The sequence below is a fragment of the Haliotis rufescens genome, unplaced genomic scaffold, assembly GCF_023055435.1.
Source record: "Haliotis rufescens isolate VD_foot unplaced genomic scaffold, xgHalRufe1.0.p SCAF_35, whole genome shotgun sequence".
Classification (NCBI taxonomy): domain Eukaryota; kingdom Metazoa; phylum Mollusca; class Gastropoda; order Lepetellida; family Haliotidae; genus Haliotis; species Haliotis rufescens.
The window spans coordinates 3,766,696-3,791,047 of NW_025964057.1; the positions used below are offsets into that span (position 1 = coordinate 3,766,696).

The 24,352-nt window shown below is 43.8% G+C and overlaps 1 protein-coding gene across 1 annotated transcript; it reads right to left on the minus strand.

The window, feature by feature from the left end:
- Positions 1-260: 260 nt before the first annotated feature.
- LOC124134458 (L-aminoadipate-semialdehyde dehydrogenase-phosphopantetheinyl transferase-like) lies at positions 261-23,942 on the minus strand. Its single transcript, XM_046499299.2, has 6 exons — positions 23,853-23,942; positions 21,153-21,315; positions 19,774-19,996; positions 11,252-11,370; positions 10,876-11,106; positions 261-1,483 (listed from the first exon to the last, which is right to left on the minus strand). Coding segments are annotated over exons 1-6 (885 nt in total). The 5' UTR covers positions 23,855-23,942; the 3' UTR covers positions 261-1,336.
- Positions 23,943-24,352: the final 410 nt, after the last annotated feature.

Below are 24,352 nucleotides of genomic sequence, written 5' to 3' on the forward strand. Positions count from 1 at the left end.
GATCCTGACACCCTGGGAAACTCACGCTTTTAGAAACATATACTATTTTCCAGGAGATAAATGTTAAGATGTAGCTTGAATGTGACAATCAAGTGTTAAAATATCTGTGTGTCAAAGTTTCAACACGTTTACAAATCAAGATGAGTTCTTGCAATGGCATCTTCAGTTCCGACATCAAACCGTTAGTGATTCGTATGAGACCTGGTCTGACCAGGTGTTCCATGCAGAACTCCCATGATGCAGTAGACAGGAAACAGGAATTTTCGGAGAATGTTTTATTCATAAAAAATAAGAATGGTTTATATTAACAACTGACACGCTAATTCATTGCACACAACCACAAAGCACCATCCCACACCATCTCCCAAATGAAGGAAAACTACTGTAATACACAACTTCTCATTCAGATTCCTCGAAACAAGTTCAATGGGGGTCAAACCTAGGACCAGTTGTCAGTGAAACAAAGCCATTCATCCACTCTCTTCTGTCCGTGAACGCCGATACCATGTACATGTATTACCATGAAGTTGGTGACTTTGGTAATTAATCCAACATTTCACACACTGCCTGTCCAGATAAACAGGTCATTCAAACTGCACGGTATTACCGGTACACCGCAATATGCTTTCTAAACGATACGTATTGCAACTTTTTTTCTGTGTTCTGATATATTGGGTAACGATAACATATATTGTATCATTTAACCTAAAATTCACACTGAAATTCATTTATTAATTATGTTTCCCTTTGAAATTGATAGAGAAAACAGGAAATGCGAAAATTATTTTTGTTGTTAAATGACTACAAAATGGTGTTGACTGACCACGCTGTGTAATATTTACTTGAGTTTGTAGAAGTAGGATCTGCATGAGTAATCACTGTTAATCACTGTCAAACACTCTAGCCCTGAATATATCGCAATACGCCTCGCATACTGATACCTGATTTGCAGTATATCACAATACAAGTTTTCTGCCCAGACATAGACCTACTGGTCCTGGAGCACTGTCCCCCCTTTCACACAGCCCCCAGAAACTAGCAGTAGAGACACACATATTCTATGAAATGAAAAACAAGGATGATGTTATTTCATTGATAACGAGCTCACCCGAAAGAGAAAAACAGACAGTTCTCAAAATACAATTTTTTCACACTTCAGTTATATTTTGCTTTCAACAACACTCCAGCGTATGACTTGCATATTTTCGGCACTCATTCATTAAAAGTTCATTTGCACAGACACAAGATGTCTACCCATGACAGTCATGTCCATCATATCCAACAGTCAACTGGAGTTATCTCCCATGGTTCAGGGGTAAGATACCCCTACTGCCCATTATGACCTCTGGGCCATCGGTGACTCTTGTCTCGCACTGAACATTGCCCAGTACTCGGGGTCGGGCTGACTCCCCACCAGAGGGCGACACCGGGATAACAGGTCCACTGCAGTCAAGAACTCGAAGGATCTGGCATCCTGAGACTCCTGAAGAAAAGAAAGGCAACTAGAATGTCGCCCATCCCCATGTTTTCCTTACCTGCATCACTTGAGGCTTTCCTCCCACATATAAAGTAAGACCTACCTATACTAAAACACTTTAGAACCCACCATCAACTTTAACTAAAAAAATCAGAAAAAATGTGTTTTTGTTCTCAAACCAGTACACAACATTGTTATGTTTAATTATCTCAAGCCTGACTACCCAGAACAACTTAATTTGATTTTAGTGGCCATTTCCCCAAATATTACAAAAACCAAATATGCGTTTTCAAGTGTTACAGTACATATCCAAAGTCACTCCCGGGTCTTAACTTTATTGGGCCCACATACTTGCTCCAAGGAGAAAACCGTGTATAGAACAATGGGGGGCCCACATACTTGCTCCAAGGAGAAAACCGTGTATAGAACAATGGGGGGCCCACGTACTTGCTCCAAGGAGGAAACCGTGTATAGAACAATGGGGGGCCCACGTACTTGCTCCAAGGAGAAAACCGTGTATAGAACAATGGGGGGCCCACATACTTGCTCCAAGGAGAAAACCGTGTATAGAACAATGGGGGGCCCACATACTTGCTCCAAGGAGAAAACCGTGTATAGAACAATGGGGGGCCCACATACTTGCTCCAAGGAGGAAACCGTGTATAGAACAATGGGGGGCCCACATACTTGCTCCAAGGAGGAAACCGTGTATAGAACAATGGGGGGCCCACATACTTGCTCCAAGGAGGAAACCGTGTATAGAACAATGGGGGGCCCACATACTTGCTCCAAGGAGGAAACCGTGTATAGAACAATGGGGGGCCCACGTACTTGCTCCAAGGAGGAAACTGTGTATAGAACAATGGGGGGCCCACATACTTGCTCCAAGGAGAAAACCGTGTATAGAACAATGGGGGGCCCACGTACTTGCTCCAAGGAGGAAACCGTGTATAGAACAATGGGGGGCCCACATACTTGCTCCAAGGAGGAAACCGTGTATAGAACAATGGGGGGCCCACATACTTGCTCCAAGGAGGAAACCGTGTATAGAACAATGGGGGGCCCACGTACTTGCTCCAAGGAGGAAACCGTGTATAGAACAATGGGGGGCCCACGTACTTGCTCCAAGGAGAAAACCGTGTATAGAACAATGGGGGGCCCACGTACTTGCTCCAAGGAGGAAACCGTGTATAGAACAATGGGGGGCCCACGTACTTGCTCCAAGGAGGAAACCGTGTATAGAACAATGGGGGGCCCACGTACTTGCTCCAAGGAGGAAACCGTGTATAGAACAATGGGGGGCCCACGTACTTGCTCCAAGGAGGAAACCGTGTATAGAACAATGGGGGGCCCACGTACTTGCTCCAAGGAGAAAACCGTGTATAGAACAATGGGGGGCCCCCGTACTTGCTCCAAGGAGAAAACCGTGTATAGAACAATGGGGGGCCCACGTACTTGCTCCAAGGAGAAAACCGTGTATAGAACAATGGGGGGCCCACGTACTTGCTCCAAGGAGAAAACCGTGTATAGAACAATGGGGGGGCCCACGTACTTGCTCCAAGGAGAAAACCGTGTATAGAACAATGGGGGGCCCACGTACTTGCTCCAAGGAGGAAACCGTGTATAGAACAATGGGGGGCCCACGTACTTGCTCCAAGGAGAAAACCGTGTATAGAACAATGGGGGGCCCACGTACTTGCTCCAAGGAGAAAACCGTGTATAGAACAATGGGGGGCCCACGTACTTGCTCCAAGGAGAAAACCGTGTATAGAACAATGGGGGGCCCACGTACTTGCTCCAAGGAGAAAACCGTGTATAGAACAATGGGGGGCCCACGTACTTGCTCCAAGGAGAAAACCGTGTATAGAACAATGGGGGGCCCACGTACTTGCTCCAAGGAGAAAACCGTGTATAGAACAATGGGGGGCCCACGTACTTGCTCCAAGGAGAAAACCGTGTATAGAACAATGGGGGGCCCACGTACTTGCTCCAAGGAGAAAACCGTGTATAGAACAATGGGGGGCCCACGTACTTGCTCCAAGGAGAAAACCGTGTATAGAACAATGGGGGGCCCACGTACTTGCTCCAAGGAGAAAACCGTGTATAGAACAATGGGGGGCCCACGTACTTGCTCCAAGGAGAAAACCGTGTATAGAACAATGGGGGGCCCACGTACTTGCTCCAAGGAGAAAACCGTGTATAGAACAATGGGGGGCCCACGTACTTGCTCCAAGGAGAAAACCGTGTATAGAACAATGGGGGGGCCCACGTACTTGCTCCAAGGAGAAAACCGTGTATAGAACAATGGGGGGCCCACGTACTTGCTCCAAGGAGAAAACCGTGTATAGAACAATGGGGGGCCCACGTACTTGCTCCAAGGAGAAAACCGTGTATAGAACAATGGGGGGCCCACGTACTTGCTCCAAGGAGAAAACCGTGTATAGAACAATGGGGGGCCCACGTACTTGCTCCAAGGAGAAAACCGTGTATAGAACAATGGGGGGCCCACGTACTTGCTCCAAGGAGAAAAACGTGTATAGAACAATGGGGGGCCCACGTACTTGCTCCAAGGAGAAAACCGTGTATAGAACAATGGGGGGCCCACGTACTTGCTCCAAGGAGAAAACCGTGTATAGAACAATGGGGGGCCCACGTACTTGCTCCAAGGAGAAAACCGTGTATAGAACAATGGGGGGCCCACGTACTTGCTCCAAGGAGAAAAACGTGTATAGAACAATGGGGGGCCCACGTACTTGCTCCAAGGAGAAAACCGTGTATAGAACAATGGGGGGCCCACGTACTTGCTCCAAGGAGAAAACCGTGTATAGAACAATGGGGGGCCCACGTACTTGCTCCAAGGAGAAAACCGTGTATAGAACAATGGGGGGCCCACGTACTTGCTCCAAGGAGAAAACCGTGTATAGAACAATGGGGGGCCCACGTACTTGCTCCAAGGAGAAAACCGTGTATAGAACAATGGGGGGCCCACGTACTTGCTCCAAGGAGAAAACCGTGTATAGAACAATGGGGGGCCCACGTACTTGCTCCAAGGAGGAAACCGTGTATAGAACAATGGGGGGCCCACATACTTGCTCCAAGGAGGAAACCGTGTATAGAACAATGGGGGGCCCACGTACTTGCTCCAAGGAGAAAACCGTGTATAGAACAATGGGGGGGCCCACGTACTTGCTCCAAGGAGAAAACCGTGTATAGAACAATGGGGGGCCCACGTACTTGCTCCAAGGAGGAAACCGTGTATAGAACAATGGGGGGCCCACGTACTTGCTCCAAGGAGAAAACCGTGTATAGAACAATGGGGGGCCCACATACTTGCTCCAAGGAGAAAACCGTGTATAGAACAATGGGGGGCCCACGTACTTGCTCCAAGGAGAAAACCCTGTATAGAACAATGGGGGGCCCACGTACTTGCTCCAAGGAGAAAACCGTGTATAGAACAATGGGGGGCCCACATACTTGCTCCAAGGAGGAAACCGTGTATAGAACAATGGGGGGCCCACGTACTTGCTCCAAGGAGAAAACCGTGTATAGAACAATGGGGGGCCCACATACTTGCTCCAAGGAGGAAACCGTGTATAGAACAATGGGGGGCCCACGTACTTGCTCCAAGGAGAAAACCGTGTATAGAACAATGGGGGGCCCACATACTTGCTCCAAGGAGGAAACCGTGTATAGAACAATGGGGGGCCCACGTACTTGCTCCAAGGAGAAAACCGTGTATAGAACAATGGGGGGCCCACATACTTGCTCCAAGGAGGAAACCGTGTATAGAACAATGGGGGGCCCACGTACTTGCTCCAAGGAGAAAACCGTGTATAGAACAATGGGGGGCCCACGTACTTGCTCCAAGGAGAAAACCGTGTATAGAACAATGGGGGGCCCACATACTTGCTCCAAGGAGGAAACCGTGTATAGAACAATGGGGGGCCCACGTACTTGCTCCAAGGAGAAAACCGTGTATAGAACAATGGGGGGCCCACGTACTTGCTCCAAGGAGGAAACCGTGTATAGAACAATGGGGGGCCCACGTACTTGCTCCAAGGAGAAAACCGTGTATAGAACAATGGGGGGCCCACGTACTTGCTCCAAGGAGAAAACCGTGTATAGAACAATGGGGGGCCCACGTACTTGCTCCAAGGAGGAAACCTTGTATAGAACAATGGGGGGCCCACATACTTGCTCCAAGGAGAAAACCGTGTATAGAACAATGGGGGGCCCACGTACTTGCTCCAAGGAGAAAACCGTGTATAGAACAATGGGGGGCCCACATACTTGCTCCAAGGAGGAAACCGTGTATAGAACAATGGGGGGCCCACATACTTGCTCCAAGGAGGAAACCGTGTATAGAACAATGGGGGGCCCACGTACTTGCTCCAAGGAGGAAACCGTGTATAGAACAATGGGGGGCCCACGTACTTGCTCCAAGGAGGAAACCGTGTATAGAACAATGGGGGGCCCACGTACTTGCTCCAAGGAGAAAACCGTGTATAGAACAATGGGGGGCCCACGTACTTGCTCCAAGGAGAAAACCGTGTATAGAACAATGGGGGGCCCACGTACTTGCTCCAAGGAGGAAACCGTGTATAGAACAATGGGGGGCCCACATACTTGCTCCAAGGAGAAAACCGTGTATAGAACAATGGGGGGCCCACGTACTTGCTCCAAGGAGAAAACCGTGTATAGAACAATGGGGGGCCCACGTACTTGCTCCAAGGAGAAAACCGTGTATAGAACAATGGGGGGCCCACGTACTTGCTCCAAGGAGAAAACCGTGTATAGAACAATGGGGGGCCCACGTACTTGCTCCAAGGAGAAAACCGTGTATAGAACAATGGGGGCCCACGTACTTGCTCCAAGGAGGAAACCGTGTATAGAACAATGGGGGGCCCACATACTTGCTCCAAGGAGAAAACCGTGTATAGAACAATGGGGGGCCCACGTACTTGCTCCAAGGAGAAAACCGTGTATAGAACAATGGGGGGCCCACGTACTTGCTCCAAGGAGAAAACCGTGTATAGAACAATGGGGGGCCCACATACTTGCTCCAAGGAGAAAACCGTGTATAGAACAATGGGGGGCCCACATACTTGCTCCAAGGAGAAAACCGTGTATAGAACAATGGGGGGCCCACGTACTTGCTCCAAGGAGAAAACCGTGTATAGAACAATGGGGGGCCCACGTACTTGCTCCAAGGAGAAAACCGTGTATAGAACAATGGGGGCCCACGTACTTGCTCCAAGGAGGAAACCGTGTATAGAACAATGGGGGGCCCACATACTTGCTCCAAGGAGAAAACCGTGTATAGAACAATGGGGGGCCCACGTACTTGCTCCAAGGAGAAAACCGTGTATAGAACAATCGGGGGCCCACGTACTTGCTCCAAGGAGAAAACCGTGTATAGAACAATGGGGGGCCCACATACTTGCTCCAAGGAGAAAACCGTGTATAGAACAATGGGGGGCCCACATACTTGCTCCAAGGAGAAAACCGTGTATAGAACAATGGGGGGCCCACATACTTGCTCCAAGGAGAAAACCGTGTATAGAACAATGGGGGGCCCACATACTTGCTCCAAGGAGAAAACCGTGTATAGAACAATGGGGGGCCCACGTACTTGCTCCAAGGAGAAAACCGTGTATAGAACAATGGGGGGCCCACATACTTGCTCCAAGGAGAAAACCGTGTATAGAACAATGGGGGGCCCACGTACTTGCTCCAAGGAGAAAACCGTGTATAGAACAATGGGGGGCCCACATACTTGCTCCAAGGAGAAAACCGTGTATAGAACAATGGGGGGCCCACATACTTGCTCCAAGGAGAAAACCGTGTATAGAACAATGGGGTGACATCACCGGATGTTCATTAGCCACTCTTGTAACTAGAGGTGTCTGCATGCAGTTGCAACCCATGCTTGTCATAAGAGGAGACTAACGGATCGGGTGGTCAGACTCGCTGACTTGGTTGATGAATGTCATTGTATCCCAATTGCATAGATTGATGCTCATGATGTCAACCACTGGATTGTCTGGTTCCGAAAAGAGGATTGCATAAAAAGCTGTCTCAACTCATTTCGCTGATAATTATTCCAATCTTATTAAAATCAGATCTAAGTTCTTGCTACCGCTAAACAAAGATCTGAGGACATCCCATTACAGGTCACGTATGACCTTTAATCCGACCAATCAGAGTGTCGCTTACAAGGTCATTAAAGTGACAGTTGGAATGTGATTTCTGATCATGCAAACTCGAAAGATTTAATATGGGGTATTCCGAACTACAGTTACATGCTTTATGACATACAGTTTATAATGCATACAATCCACGCCGTCTACTAGCCAGTCCAGAATGTTCGTTTGTTCTGGTTTCAAATTTTTACTTGAGAATTTGTCAAAATATGTTTCAAAGCAAAGTGGCCAGTTTGAAACTTGGGCCATAAAGCACGAGAGAGCTGCCTTCTGATTGGCTAATGTCGACTTTTTGTCAGTCATTCTATTGGTTGATCAATATTCACTTCAGATATTAATGAGAAAGCTAATTATTCACACCATATATTGATGGGGGACAGCAAAAATTGGCTTCACAAACTGTGTCCACATGGAGAATCAAACCCGGGGCCTTCAGTGTTAGGAGCAAACACTTTAACCACTAGGCTAACCGCCCAACCCCACCCTCCACTCTCTCCCCTTCAATGACCTTGACCTAATAAAGACCAGTTACATAATGTACAGATAAAGGACGACACGACATCTCAGCGTTAAACTTGAGCTGACAACACTACACAAATTCAAATCAATTGTGAGACGTAAATTATTACCACAATATCAAACACTATCAATTAAACAAATTATACAGTGTCAAAACATTTAATACATTCAAAAATCTATACCAAAATGTATATGTATGATCCAGCCACTTGATCCAAGTATAAAAAACACTTAGCATCGCCATCACATCTGACAGGTACACGCAGCTGTCATTATAATTAATTAGTTGTGTAAACAGTACGGAGGAAGTGGAGATGCTATTTCCCTGCCACTGTCAACAAGTGGGATATATAATTTGTTACAGTGTCAGGAGAATTCTCATATCAAATTCCACTCCAAAGGGAGCATCAAAAAGATATGGGGGAGTTGGAGATAAGTACAGGAAGATTCTGACGGCAGGCCAGCGAGATAGGCGCCCTCTCATGGCTTATACAAGTTCCCGTCAATGAAAGAACAGATTATCACCGATGGAATGCTATTTCCATCCTGTTTTCTATACGCTAGTTTGTTGAAATAGCATTTCAAAGAAAACAGTATAAAGAGAGAGACTTTTGAGTAATGCTATCTTGTAATTAAATGTGACACATTGTGTAACCCAACAAGTTTATCAAAATAGCGTTAAACATGGGTAATTTATCAATATTTCAACAGGCCCAATTTATCCTATCAAGAGTAATGACATGAAATACTGAAAAACTATTGTTTGTCTTGCAAAAATCTTACATCGTTTATTTGGAACTTTCACAACTGATTACAGTGGATAGATAAAACATGTGAGGCAAATATCTTCATAAATGTTTTCGGAATCAAATGATTGATTTGAAGTAAAAAAAGGTATGGTGATTAGTTCCTAAGTATCAACTTATAAGAAAAGTGATATCATGAGGTTGTCTTTTATTTTATATTTGGAACTAGGACACTACCCAGGGTAGCCTTGCTCCAAGGCTGTACTGAAAAAAAAGTCCATGGATGTGTAGTAATTCTATCCACCTAATAGGCAAGTCTAGATATGTGGATAATACAAGCAGAAGGACTCAAGTCTCTTATAGGGACAACTTGTTCTCATTATTTACATAATCTAGATATTATGATTTAAACTAATAATTATTGCCTTAGAGACTTGAGCAAGTCTATAGCCTGGGGTCAGAAGCTTATGGATAGCTCACCTGACTCTCACATGTACACAAGCTGAGTTGGGTTTAAACGCTGCTTTCAGCAGTATTTCAGCTATATGACGATGTGTCAGCCTGATGCGGGAGGAAAGCCTGAAGTGATGCAGGTCTAAGAGCACAGGTAGAGAGGGAGAGAGAGGGATGCGGGAGGAAAGTCTGGAGTGATGCAGGTCTAAGAGCACACGTAGAGAGGGAGAGAGAGAGGGAGAGAGAGGGATGCGGGAGGAAAGCCTGGAGTGATGCAGGTCTAAGAGCACAGGTAGAGAGGGAGAGAGAGAGGGATGCGGGAGGAAAGGAGAGAGAGGGAGGGAGAGAGAGGGAGGGAGAGAGAGGGATGCGGGAGGAAAGCCTGAAGTGATGCAGGTCTAAGAGCACAGGTAGAGAGGGAGAGAGGGAGGGAGAGAGAGGGATGCGGGAGGAAAGCCTGGAGTGATGCAGGTCTAAGAGCACAGGAAGAGAGGGAGAGAGAGAGGGAGAGAGAGGGATGCGGGAGGAAAGCCTGGAGTGATGCAGGTCTAAGAGCACAGGAAGAGAGGGAAGGAGAGAGAGAGAGGGAGGGATGCGGGAGGAAAGCCTGAAGTGATGCAGGTCTAAGAGCACAGGAAGAGAGGGAAGGAGAGAGAGAGAGGGAGGGATGCGGGAGGAAAGCCTGAAGTGATGCAGGTCTAAGAGCACAGGTAGAGAGGGAGGGAGAGAGAGAGGGAGGGAGAGAGAGGGATGCGGGAGGAAAGCCTGAAGTGATGCAGGTCTAAGAGCACAGGAAGAGAGGGAAGGAGAGAGAGAGAGGGAGGGATGCGGGAGGAAAGCCTGAAGTGATGCAGGTCTAAGAGCACAGGTAGAGAGGGAGGGAGAGAGAGAGGGAGGGAGAGAGAGGGATGCGGGAGGAAAGCCTGAAGTGATGCAGGTCTAAGAGCACAGGAAGAGAGGGAAGGAGAGAGAGAGAGGGAGGGATGCGGGAGGAAAGCCTGAAGTGATGCAGGTCTAAGAGCACAGGAAGAGAGGGAGAGAGGGAGGGAGAGAGGGAGGGAGAGAGAGGGATGCGGGAGGAAAGCCTGAAGTGATGCAGGTCTAAGAGCACAGGAAGAGAGGGAAGGAGAGAGAGAGAGGGAGGGATGCGGGAGGAAAGCCTGAAGTGATGCAGGTCTAAGAGCACAGGTAGAGAGGGAGGGAGAGAGAGAGGGAGGGAGAGAGAGGGATGCGGGAGGAAAGCCTGAAGTGATGCAGGTCTAAGAGCACAGGAAGAGAGGGAAGGAGAGAGAGAGAGGGAGGGATGCGGGAGGAAAGCCTGAAGTGATGCAGGTCTAAGAGCACAGGTAGAGAGGGAGGGAGAGAGAGAGGGAGGGAGAGAGAGGGATGCGGGAGGAAAGCCTGAAGTGATGCAGGTCTAAGAGCACAGGAAGAGAGGGAAGGAGAGAGAGAGGGAGGGAGGGAATATGTTACCTACCTTGTAGGTATCAGTTGCACCTATATTGGTTGCTATGGCAACACAGTGATCCGCATCCAACAAAGTCTCCTCAAACAACCAATCAGTTTGCTTCTTCCCATCCAAATACACAGATGTGTCTCGGACCATCCGGTTCATGGAAAGCTTCTCCGTTGGGACATGGAAGTCCAACCTGCTGACCTGGAAACCAATTCCAGTTCCTATAGCCTTGACATAGCTCTCCTTCAGACACTGAAAGTAAAAGGCAGTAAAATTGACTGAAAGAGGAGTTTGATATTTTGGACCCCTCTCTTTAAAAAATGCTGAATCTGCCCTTGCGTGAGTTCATGCACTCACTCACTAACTCACTCACTGATCCCAACTGTATTAGTCTCACCCAGAATCTGTAGAACATGGCCATCTTGTCTTTATCCCCCTCCTGTCTCTCCACCGTCAGCCATTCCTGCTCCGTCAGCTGGCGCCGCAACGTGGAGAAAAACTTCCTGATGTCCTTCCCTGAAATGTGACGTCCTTACAGAATGATGGCCTGGTGTGTTGGGCCCTGGCAGCCGACTGTGTATTCCACATCAGCTGACAGTGTTATAAACTGTGTATCCCACATCAGATGACAGTGTTATAAACTGTGTATCCCACATCAGCTGACAGTGTTATAAACTGTGTATCCCACATCAGCTGACAGTGTTATAAACTGTGTATCCCACATCAGATGACAGTGTTATAAACTGTGTATCCCACATCAGCTGACAGTGTTATAAACTGTGTATCCCACATCAGCTGACAGTGTTATAAACTGTGTATCTCACATCAGCTGACAATGTTATAAACTGTGTATCCCACATCAGCTGACAATGTTATAAACTGTGTATCCCACATCAGCTGACAATGTTATAAACTGTGTATCCCACATCAGCTGACAATGTTATAAACTGTGTATCCCACATCAGCTGACAATGTTATAAACTGTGTATCCCACATCAGCTGACAATGTTATAAACTGTGTATCCCACATCAGCTGACAATGTTATAAACTGTGTATCCCACATCAGCTGACAATGTTATAAACTGTGTATCCCACATCAGCTGACAATGTTATAAACTGTGTATCCCACATCAGCTGACAATGTTATAAACTGTGTATCCCACATCAGCTGACAGTGTTATAAACTGTGTATCCCACATCAGCTGACAGTGTTATAAACTGTGTATCCCACATCAGATGACAGTGTTATAAACTGTGTATCCCACATCAGCTGACAGTGTTATAAACTGTGTATCCCACATCAGCTGACAGTGTTATAAACTGTGTATCCCACATCAGATGACAGTGTTATAAACTGTGTATCCCACATCAGCTGACAGTGTTATAAACTGTGTATCCCACATCAGCTGACAGTGTTATAAACTGTGTATCTCACATCAGCTGACAATGTTATAAACTGTGTATCCCACATCAGCTGACAATGTTATAAACTGTGTATCCCACATCAGCTGACAATGTTATAAACTGTGTATCCCACATCAGCTGACAGTGTTATAAACTGTGTATCCCAAATCAGCTGACAATGTTATAAACTGTGTATCCCACATCAGCTGACAATGTTATAAACTGTGTATCCCACATCAGCTGACAATGTTATAAACTGTGTATCCCACATCAGCTGACAATGTTATAAACTGTGTATCCCACATCAGCTGACAATGTTATAAACTGTGTATCCCACATCAGATCACAATGTTAAAAACTGTGAATTTCACATCAACTGATAATGTTATAAACTGTGTATTTCACATCAACTGACAATGTTATAAACTGTGTATCCCACATCAGCTGACAATGTTATAAACTGTGTATCTCACATCAACTGACAATGTTATAAACTGTGTATCCCACATCAGCTGACAATGTTATAAACTGTGTATCTCACATCAGCTGACAATGTTATAAACTGTGTATCCCACATCAGCTGACAATGTTATAAACTGTGTATCTCACATCAGCTGACAATGTTATAAACTGTGTATCTCACATCAGCTGACAATGTTATAAACTGTGTATCTCACATCAGCTGACAATGTTATAAACTGTGTATCCCACATCAGCTGACAATGTTATAAACTGTGTATCTCACATCAGCTGCTATATGAGAAAGCTATAACTGCGCCACATCACACATCATATGCACCTTTAGGTCTTTGAGAATATAATTTCCAAACCTTTGTAAAATTTGTTGCAAAAATATTCGTTAAAAATGACATTATATCAAAGATAAGATGAACAACTGACAATGCACCTTGACATAAGCTTACTTGACTTTCAGCTAGGTGAATTAAACATTCAATCATTGATAACTAACGCATGATGACTAATCATTTAACTGATTGATAACTCAATCAATGTACTCTCAATACTCCCCCTCCTAACCACTAACATCTTTAACACACACCCCACACCACACCCAACATCTTTGACACCCCCCATGCAGTCTTGTCACAACTGAATCTCAAGTGAACTTGTATCACAAATAATGGCAACAAGTTACTTAAAACACAGTCACTCAATAGCAATTTACATCAACTCTCGGAGTTAAGTAATTTATGAAAATATCTACTCTGAAACTTAAAACTGTTATCAGTCTGATTCTGGCACTGCATCGTTCCTATCAACCTCAACTCCATCATGGTAGCTGCAACTCCCAAAGATTGTCTACAGCTAATGGTCATATAATACAGTTTTTATTTATGATTTCAGAGCGATAACTTCAGCCACCTGCTGACTACCAGAGTATGCTGATGATTTATTGGACAATATTCTCTATACATGCAAAATGTTTGACAGCCTTCAGCATAATAGACAAATTCACGACATGGTAGATAGCGATCTCCTCCTTGCATGTGGACGTGGATGGATGGCTTGTGTAGCGCGGTGGTGAAATATGCTACACTGCTGATAAAATATGCATTTATAATATAGCATTACTGACATCATTATTTGCTTCTGAAGAAAACAGGTTATCGTGATAAAACAACAAAAACAAACATCCCTGGTTTATGATCCTGCTTGTGGTGATTCAGCGGAAGTGCAGATGTCAGGATCACGTGATCCACCTCAGACATACCGTATGTCAGTCGACTTATCACAAGCCTATTTTCAACAATATTTAAAAAATAAATAGAATATTTCTTACAAAACACATTATTGTGTCTGCCCAGTTTTTAAAAAATAAATAAATCATCAATAACAAACGATCATGCTCAATTCAAGATTCACATGTGTAGTAAATATAGAGGGTTTGTCCTCCAACTCATGACAGGCAAAGTCTGATCCAAGAAAAAAAATAATATCTGTCTTGGATACCATCAAACCTTTGTTATCTGGACAGTGCTGATGTCATATGCCTCATTACATCTGATGCAGTCAAACCCTGGTAATCTGGACAGTACTGATGTCATATGTCTCTCTAAATCTGATACAGTCAAACCTTGGTAATCTGGACAGTGCCGATGTCATACGTCTTTATACATCTGATACAGTCAAACCTTGGTAATCTGGACAGTACCAATGTCATATGTCTACTTCTGATAGTCAAACCCTGGTAATCTGGACTGTACTGATGTCATATGTCTCTCTACATCTGATAGTCAAACCTTGGTAATCTGGACAGTACATATGTCACATGTCTCTCTACATCTGATAGTCAAACCTTGGTAATCTGGACAGTACTGATGTCACATGTCTCTCTACATCTGATAGTCAAACCCTGGTAATCTGGACAGTACTGATGTCATATGTCTCTCTACATCTGATAGTCAGACCTTGGTAATCTGGACAGTACTGATGTCATATGTCTCTCTACATCTGATAGTCAAACCTTGGTAATCTGGACAGTACTGATGTCATATGTCTACATCTGATACAGTCAGACTTGGTTATCTGGACAGTACTGATGTCATATGTCTTTCTACATCTGATAGTCAAACCCCGGTAATCTGGACAGTACTGATGTCACATGTCTCTCTACATCTGATAGTCAAACCTTGGTAATCTGGACAGTACTGATGTCATATGTCTCTCTACATCTGATAGTCAAACCTTGGTAATCTGGACAGTACTGATGTCATATGTCTCTCTACATCTGATAGTCAAACCTTGGTAATCTGGACAGTACTGATGTCACATGTCTCTCTACATCTGATAGTCAAACCCTGGTAATCTGGACTGTACTGATGTCACATGTCTCTCTACACTTTATAGTCAGACCTTGGTAATCTGGACAGTACTGATGTCATATGTCTCTCTACATCTGATAGTCAAACCTTGGTAATCTGGACAGTACTGATGTCATATGTCTTTCTACATCTGATAGTCAAACCCCGGTAATCTGGACAGTACTGATGTCATATGTCTCTCTATATCTGATAGTCAGACCTTGGTAATCTGGACAGTACTGATGTCATATGTCTCTCTACATCTGATAGTCAAACCTTGGTAATCTGGACAGTACTGACGTCATATGTCTCTCTACATCTGATACAGTCAAACCTTGGTAATCTGGACAGTACATATGTCACATGTCTCTCTACATCTGATAGTCAAACCTTGGTAATCCTCGACAGTACTGATGTCACATGTCTCTCTACATCTGACAGTCAGACCTTGGTAATCTGGACAGTACTGATGTCACATGTCTCTCTACATCTGATAGTCAAACCTTGGTAATCTGGACAGTACTGATATCATATGTCTCTCTACATCTGATAATCAAACCTTGGTAATCTGGACAGTACTGATGTCATATGTCTCTCTACATCTGATACAGTAAAACCTTGGTAATCTGGACAGTACTGATGTCATATGTCTCTCTACATCTGATACAGTCAAACCTTGGTAATCTGGACAGTACTGATGTCACATGTCTCTCTACATCTGACAGGCAGACCTTGGTAATCTGGACAGTACTGATGTCATATGTCTCTCTACATCTGATAGTCAAACCTTGGTAATCTGGACAGTACTGATGTCACATGTCTCTCTACATCTGATAGTAAAACCTTGGTAATCTGGACAGTACTGATGTCACATGTCTCTCTACATCTGATAGTCAGACCTTGGTAATCTGGACAGTACTGATGTCATATGTCTCTCTACATCTGATAGTCAAACCTTGGTAATCTGGACAGTACTGATGTCACATGTCTCTCTACATCTGATAGTCAAACCTTGGTAATCTGGACAGTACTGATGTCACATGTCTCTCTACATCTGATAGTCAGACCTTGGTAATCTGGACAGTACTGATGTCATATGTCTCTCTACATCTGATGGTCAAACCTTGGTAATCTGGACAGTACTGATGTCATATGTCTCTCTACATCTGATAGTCAAACCTTGGTAATCTGGACTGTACTGACGTCATATGTCTCTCTACATCTGATAGTCAAACCCTGGTAATCTGGACTGTACTGACGTCATATGTCTCTCTACATCTGATAGTCAAACCTTGGTAATCTGGACAGTACTGATGTCACATGTCTCTCTACATCTGATAGTCAAACCCTGGTAATCTGGACAGTACTGATGTCACATGTCTCTCTACACTTTATAGTCAGATCTTGGTAATCTGGACAGTACTGATGTCATATGTCTCTCTACATCTGATAGTCAAACCTTGGTAATCTGGACAGTACTGATGTCATATGTCTCTCTACATCTGATAGTCAAACCCCGGTAATCTGGACAGTACTGATGTCACATGTCTCTCTATATCTGATAGTCAGACCTTGGTAATCTGGACAGTACTGATGTCATATGTCTCTCTACATCTGATAGTCAAACCTTGGTAATCTGGACAGTACTGATGTCACATGTCTCTCTACATCTGATAGTCAAACCTTGGTAATCTGGACTGTACTGATGTCATATGTCTCTCTACATCTGATACAGTCAAACCTTGGTAATCTGGACAGTACATATGTCACATGTCTCTCTACATCTGATAGTCAAACCTTGGTAATCTGGACAGTACATATGTCACATGTCTCTCTACATCTGATAGTCAAACCTTGGTAATCTGGACAGTACTGATGTCACATGTCTCTCTACATCTGATAGTCAAACCTTGGTAATCTGGACAGTACTGATATCATATGTCTCTCTACATCTGATAATCAAACCTTGGTAATCTGGACAGTACTGATGTCATATGTCTCTCTACATCTGATAGTCAAACCTTGGTAATCTGGACAGTACTGACGTCATATGTCTCTCTACATCTGATACAGTCAAACCTTGGTAATCTGGACAGTACATATGTCACATGTCTCTCTACATCTGATAGTCAAACCTTGGTAATCCTCGACAGTACTGATGTCACATGTCTCTCTACATCTGACAGTCAGACCTTGGTAATCTGGACAGTACTGATGTCACATGTCTCTCTACATCTGATAGTCAAACCTTGGTAATCTGGACAGTACTGATATCATATGTCTCTCTACATCTGATAATCAAACCTTGGTAATCTGGACAGTACTGATGTCATATGTCTCTCTACATCTGATACAGTAAAACCTTGGTAATCTGGACAGTACTGATGTCATATGTCTCTCTACATCTGATACAGTCAAACCTTGGTAATCTGGACAGTACTGATGTCACATGTCTCTCTACATCTGACAGGCAGACCTTGGTAATCTGGACAGTACTGATGTCATATGTCTCTCTACATCTGATAGTCAAACCTTGGTAATCTGGACAGTACTGATGTCACATGTCTCTCTACATCTGATAGTAAAACCTTGGTAATCTGGACAGTACTGATGTCACATGTCTCTCTACATCTGATAGTCAGACCTTGGTAATCTGGACAGTACTGATGTCATATGTCTCTCTACATCTGATAGTCAAACCTTGGTAATCTGGACAGTACTGATGTCACATGTCTCTCTACATCTGATAGTCAAACCTTGGTAATCTGGACAGTACTGATGTCACATGTCTCTCTACATCTGATAGTCAGACCTTGGTAATCTGGACAGTACTGATGTCATATGTCTCTCTACATCTGATGGTCAAACCTTGGTAATCTGGACAGTACTGATGTCATATGTCTCTCTACATCTGATAGTCAAACCTTGGTAATCTGGACTGTACTGACGTCATATGTCTCTCTACATCTGATAGTCAAACCCTGGTAATCTGGACTGTACTGACGTCATATGTCTCTCTACATCTGATAGTCAAACCTTGGTAATCTGGACAGTACTGATGTCACATGTCTCTCTACATCTGATAGTCAAACCCTGGTAATCTGGACAGTACTGATGTCACATGTCTCTCTACACTTTATAGTCAGATCTTGGTAATCTGGACAGTACTGATGTCATATGTCTCTCTACATCTGATAGTCAAACCTTGGTAATCTGGACAGTACTGATGTCATATGTCTCTCTACATCTGATAGTCAAACCCCGGTAATCTGGACAGTACTGATGTCACATGTCTCTCTATATCTGATAGTCAGACCTTGGTAATCTGGACAGTACTGATGTCATATGTCTCTCTACATCTGATAGTCAAACCTTGGTAATCTGGACAGTACTGATGTCACATGTCTCTCTACATCTGATAGTCAAACCTTGGTAATCTGGACTGTACTGATGTCATATGTCTCTCTACATCTGATACAGTCAAACCTTGGTAATCTGGACAGTACATATGTCACATGTCTCTCTACATCTGATAGTCAAACCTTGGTAATCTGGACAGTACATATGTCACATGTCTCTCTACATCTGATAGTCAAACCTTGGTAATCTGGACAGTACTGATGTCACATGTCTCTCTACATCTGATAGTCAAACCTTGGTAATCTGGACAGTACTGATATCATATGTCTCTCTACATCTGATAATCAAACCTTGGTAATCTGGACAGTACTGATGTCATATGTCTCTCTACATCTGATACAGTCAAACCTTGGTAATCTGGACAGTACTGATGTCACATGTCTCTCTACATCTGACAGTCAGACCTTGGTAATCTGGACAGTACTGATGTCACATGTCTCTCTACATCTGATAGTCAAACCTTGGTAATCTGGACAGTACTGATGTCACATGTCTCTCTACATCTGATAGTCAGACCTTGGTAATCTGGACAGTACTGACGTCATATGTCTCTCTACATCTGATAATCAAACCTTGGTAATCTGGACAGTACTGACGTCATATGTCTCTCTACATCTGATAGTCAAACCTTGGTAATCTGGACAGTACTGATGTCATATGTCTCTCTACATCCGATAGTCAAACCTTGGTAATCTGGACAGTACTGATGTCATATGTCTCTCTACATCTGATGGTCAAACCTTGGTAATCTGGACAGTACTGATGTCACATGTCTCTCTACATCTGATAGTCAAACCTTGGTAATCTGGACGGTACTGATGTCATATGTCTCTCTACATCTGATAATCAAACCTTGGTAATCTGGACAGTACTGATGTCACATGTCTCTCTACATCTGATAATCAAACCTTGGTAATCTGGACAGTACATATGTCACATGTCTCTCTACATCTGATAGTCAAACCTTGGTAATCTGGACTGTACTGATGTCATATGTCTCTCTACATCTGATAGTCAAACCTTGGTAATCTGGACTGTACTGATGTCATATGTCTCTCTACATCTGATAGTCAAACCCTGGTAATCTAGACAGTACTGATGTTATATGTCTACATCCGATACAGTCAAACCCTAGTAATCTGGACAGCCAGCTCGGGAGATCACAGCAGATCCTGACAAGGCTAACGGAGACCACTCTGACCAACATGTTGTAGCATCATGAACCACTGGGACCCGAGTGCCCAATAATCACACGAGAACAAGAATCCTTACTGTGTTCAACTTTCATGACATCAGTACCGACTGCATGGTGAGCGTCTGCAGCCAACACGGCGTAGTCACCATGGTGGGCGACGTTGAAACTTCCATGGAAATCCTCCCCCGAGCCTGCTGTTTCCAAGAACGGCTTCCCCTTGTCTGTTCTCCGGAGTCGGATGTCGATGAAGTCTCTTCCTGTCATGTCTGCCAATACCCTCCGAATCAACAGCCGTCCAATCTGAACACAAACAACCCAGACAGATCTAGATTCCTATACCGCGAACCCAAATATTTTATAATCAGGTCATGATCGGGTGTTTGTGACATTTTAGGAAATGTTCCCTCTTCTTGTTCCAATAAATAATAGGGATGACCTGGTGACATCAGTAGCTACAGAGTGAGTGAGTGAGGTGGGTTTAACAGTTTTGAACAGTATTTCAGGTGAAATGGGGTTTTAACTTTGCACATTTATTGCAGTGATGCAGATGTTTTCATGACCCCAATGAGGATGTCCGGTGCCAATCACACTTCGGGGATGAGTAGGGGGCACGCTGTGCAGAGTTGCATCTCTAGGGCACGCCAGAAACCTATGATTGTGGGTTCAAATCCTGATTATGTTTCAAGGTTTGTCAGCACCATACCCGTGCTCGTGGGTTTCACTGAAGTGGTAAACGTCTGAGACCTGCATCACTTTGGGCTTTCCTCCCACATTAAGCTGACACGCCGCGATATAACTGGAATACTGTTAAAAGCGGCGTTAAACCAAACTCACTCAGGGATAACTAAGGGAGGCAACTCTGCATGGGAAACTGCAGGGCCTATGAGGACTCGGACATCCATACTCCATGTCATGTCAACCAATGTCTTCCACTTCACCCAGGGCCTGCTCCGGAAACAAGCACTACCCTCATTTTCAGTAAAGTCCAAGTTATCATAAAAACTTAAAAAAAGAGAAATAACCAAAATCATCAAAATGCACCAGTTACCCACTACACTGATCTATATAGGAAGTTTTAACAAGAAATATTTAACAGTTTTGGAGTGCTGCTCCAGAAACGGAAAAGTGAAGGATGACTGATGGATGAACACTATGTCCCCGTTTGAAAAAACGGGGGGATAAAAATGTATGAGGATTGCGAAAAACATAATGCGATAAAACAAACGTATAAGACACAGAGCGGGTGGAAAGCAGCTGTTGCAAACTCACACTGTCACTGATAATAATTCCCGACTGCAATGATGTGCACACTGTTCTAGTGATTACATTTCCCACCTGATGCTATCAAATATAGACAGGACTGTTTGACAGTAGTGTGTACATAACATTTCATCACAATGTCTCATCCCTGGGGTCGACTGTACGGAACAAAACACATGCTGGAACAACTCCTCACCATCGACGGCTTGCTATCTTTCTTAAAGACAAATTTCCCGATCCTCTCCTTCTCCTCCTTCTGAACACACTGCGCCGCCAGCGTCCACTCCCCCTCCGTCGGCTTCCACGCCCTGGAGTTGACAGCAAGCCGGATCACACGGCGTGACGTCATTGTGCCAGACCTAAAACAGGGTGACATGTGATACCATTACTCTTGTGTGCTTAACGAAACAACTTAATGACAAGTTTCAGGTTATTACAGCACATCAAAAATAGCACAACATCAAAACAGCCCAATATCAAAACAGCACCAAAATTGCCTGGCTAAGACCGAAGTGGCTAAAACGGCACCTGATCATTTTGGTGCAAATGGCACCCTTAGTGTTTATGGAATATATATGCAAAACTACGCAATCCATTTATTCACTTCTTGCAGCAAGCATAGGTTGCTGGGAAGCCATATTGTTACCTGGAATCCCCATGGGGTGCACGTGTTTAAGCATAGATGTCTCTATCTTCATTATCATTCATAAACAAAAGCATACTTGAACTCAAGAATATGACATACATACCTAATGTAAATTGTTACTGACTTAAAATAGTGTAACAATAGTATGCTAATGTGATGCTGTTTTTGCCAGGTAACACAATGTTGTTTTCACTGAGCCAGGTGCTGTTTACTCGAGGGGCAGATGAAAGGCTCTGAGCCTAACCACAAAGAATGTATAGTGCACGCTTAACAGTGTGTATGGAATAAGTACAAACATGATTGTGCTTACAAGCTGCATTGGTACCAAACACACAACCAGGCAGCGTGTTTCTGCAGGCATCACAGTGACTAGGTATTCTCTGTTGATATAAATGGACAAATCTGGCCATAGGGGCTGTGTCGCGTTCATCAAGTATCTCCAACTAGAAGGTCTAACTCCAACAAGCCATCTATGTGGAGAATACAGGAGATATGGTGTCAGCTTTAGGGTGATGCTCATTCCTTGGCCAAGCAGCAGAACTCAATAGGAGAAGAGGGCTTGGAAGATGATTCAAGATGGAGAAGACACACATGATAAAATACATGATATAATTATGGATGATTGACGACTCAACACATTTTCACATTGCCAATACAGTAGGCACTCATGAGGGAGGTGAGAACATTCTGTGGATCGAGCTGGGCATGACAAAGGTTTCGGTATGCTGGGTTCCAAGACTTCTGACTCCTGATCAAAAACACACCGGGTTTGTCATCTTGTGAGAATTTATGTTATTTTGAAGCTGATCCAGCTCATTTGGTTTAGTGATTATGCTCATATGCTAAGATCCATCTGCTTGGACTGGTACTCTAACCATAGCTTATGAGACATCACATTTGAAACATTATAAAATGCAGTCAGATGTCCACACAGTGACAAAATAAAACAAGACAACATTTAAGACATATATTAGTCAAATTTGACTGTTTTACATTGGGGGAAAAGACCTCAAGCTGCAGAGGGTTTATTATTGTTCTTATTCAATCCCAAAAATTTGTCCAGATCCAGACTCCAGCACAGTGGTGACTTAGCAGAACACCAATGTCACAGGCTAATTTGCATATCAAGTGACTGGACTTTCTCTTGTTTGTCAACAAACACGCTTGTTCTGAAATCAGAACAGACAGGCCTAATGCAAAGCTTTCAGTGCAACTTACATTTTGTTTTGCATAATTATATAGATATGCTACTGACAATATATCTTTATCCCTCAAAGTGGCTGTATCACTAGCTCTAGGGCTTTGATGACTGCACACTGAGCCGTACAACCATTATAAAATAACGGTAACTATGAAAATGGAAATAGTTTTTCACATTTTCAGATATTTAATCAAAGTTAATCATCTCTATGACAATGTTTATCTAACTGTGTAAACTCGTCAAAAACGAAACAGCTGAAGCACATATGCAATATCTTGAATAGACTGTGTAAGATGTGGCGAATCTTCGCATGGTGCCGGCCTGTGGCAGAGGTACTATGCTGCTGCATGACACTCTGGGTAGTAAAGTTGACCAGACCTCTGATGGTTAATTCTGACTCGATCACTGATAGACAAGAGTGTTTGTTTGCAAACACTGAAAGTAGTCCCTACGTGACCTTTAATATTGGGATATGTTATTGTATATTACCCCAACAGATACCAATATCTTGCCTAAAAACCTACACAGCAAAATTACCCCTATTTAGTCCCAATATTCCCGGTCTCCCATTCTTCGTACAAGCACACTGACAAGAGCGACAAAAAAAATAAAATGTTATCACTCGAGTACAGTGTCAGTATCGTGTATGTAGGCATGGTTCTTGTCGTCAAAGGCTCTTTGCACAAATTCAGCGGAGCGCCGGCACGCGACGAGACAATATATGTCTAGCGTCTGTGAAGACAGTCCAGTGTTTGTTTATATAACAGAAAATATTCTCATGCATCATCATCAATCAATGCCAGACGCTGCATCTCTCTCTCTATTTCTGGTGGAATACATGCCACGAATTCTCCTGCAATGATTCAGATTCATGGCGAACTAGGGTTTGGGGACGATCCTACTCCTAAACACGACAACACCGAGTTTGTAAGACAATATTGAGATTACTCGCAGTTAGAAGCATTGTTATGAAATGACATGAGTTACAGAGCTTGGTGGGTTAGACAGGTTGTTCCCTATTTACAATTCAAGTTGCGTCTTTATCTTACATGTGGACATTCGTACTGGAAACTCATCTAATTCAGACTCCGACTGACTCTCATCCCACGATCATCCTCTTTCGATGCCATTTTCCCGGAAGTAATATATTAACCAATCGTTTTCCCCCGTTGACTTCTCCTCCTCACAGTGTCAGACAACACAGGCACTGTTCTAAGTTCCTACATGCAAGATAATCTGTGACAGTAGGATTTAATACAGGCTCCATTTGGAAATACAGCACAGTATTGATATTCATAACAAAGTCCGGTCGTTAAAAGGAATGTGATACAATTACGTAATTCGTAACACTTTTCACATGCTAAAGAATACTAAGCTTTTTAATTTTCCAAGTGATTTGTCTGTTGAGTAATGATAATTTGAAATAGTTTGAACAATGTGGAACAAAATAAATTTACTGTCATTCCAAAAAAATAATTAACCTTGTGATCATGTTGTTTTGTTTCTGAAAAAAAGTGAAACGTGATTTCATGAGTCACGGAACTTCTTA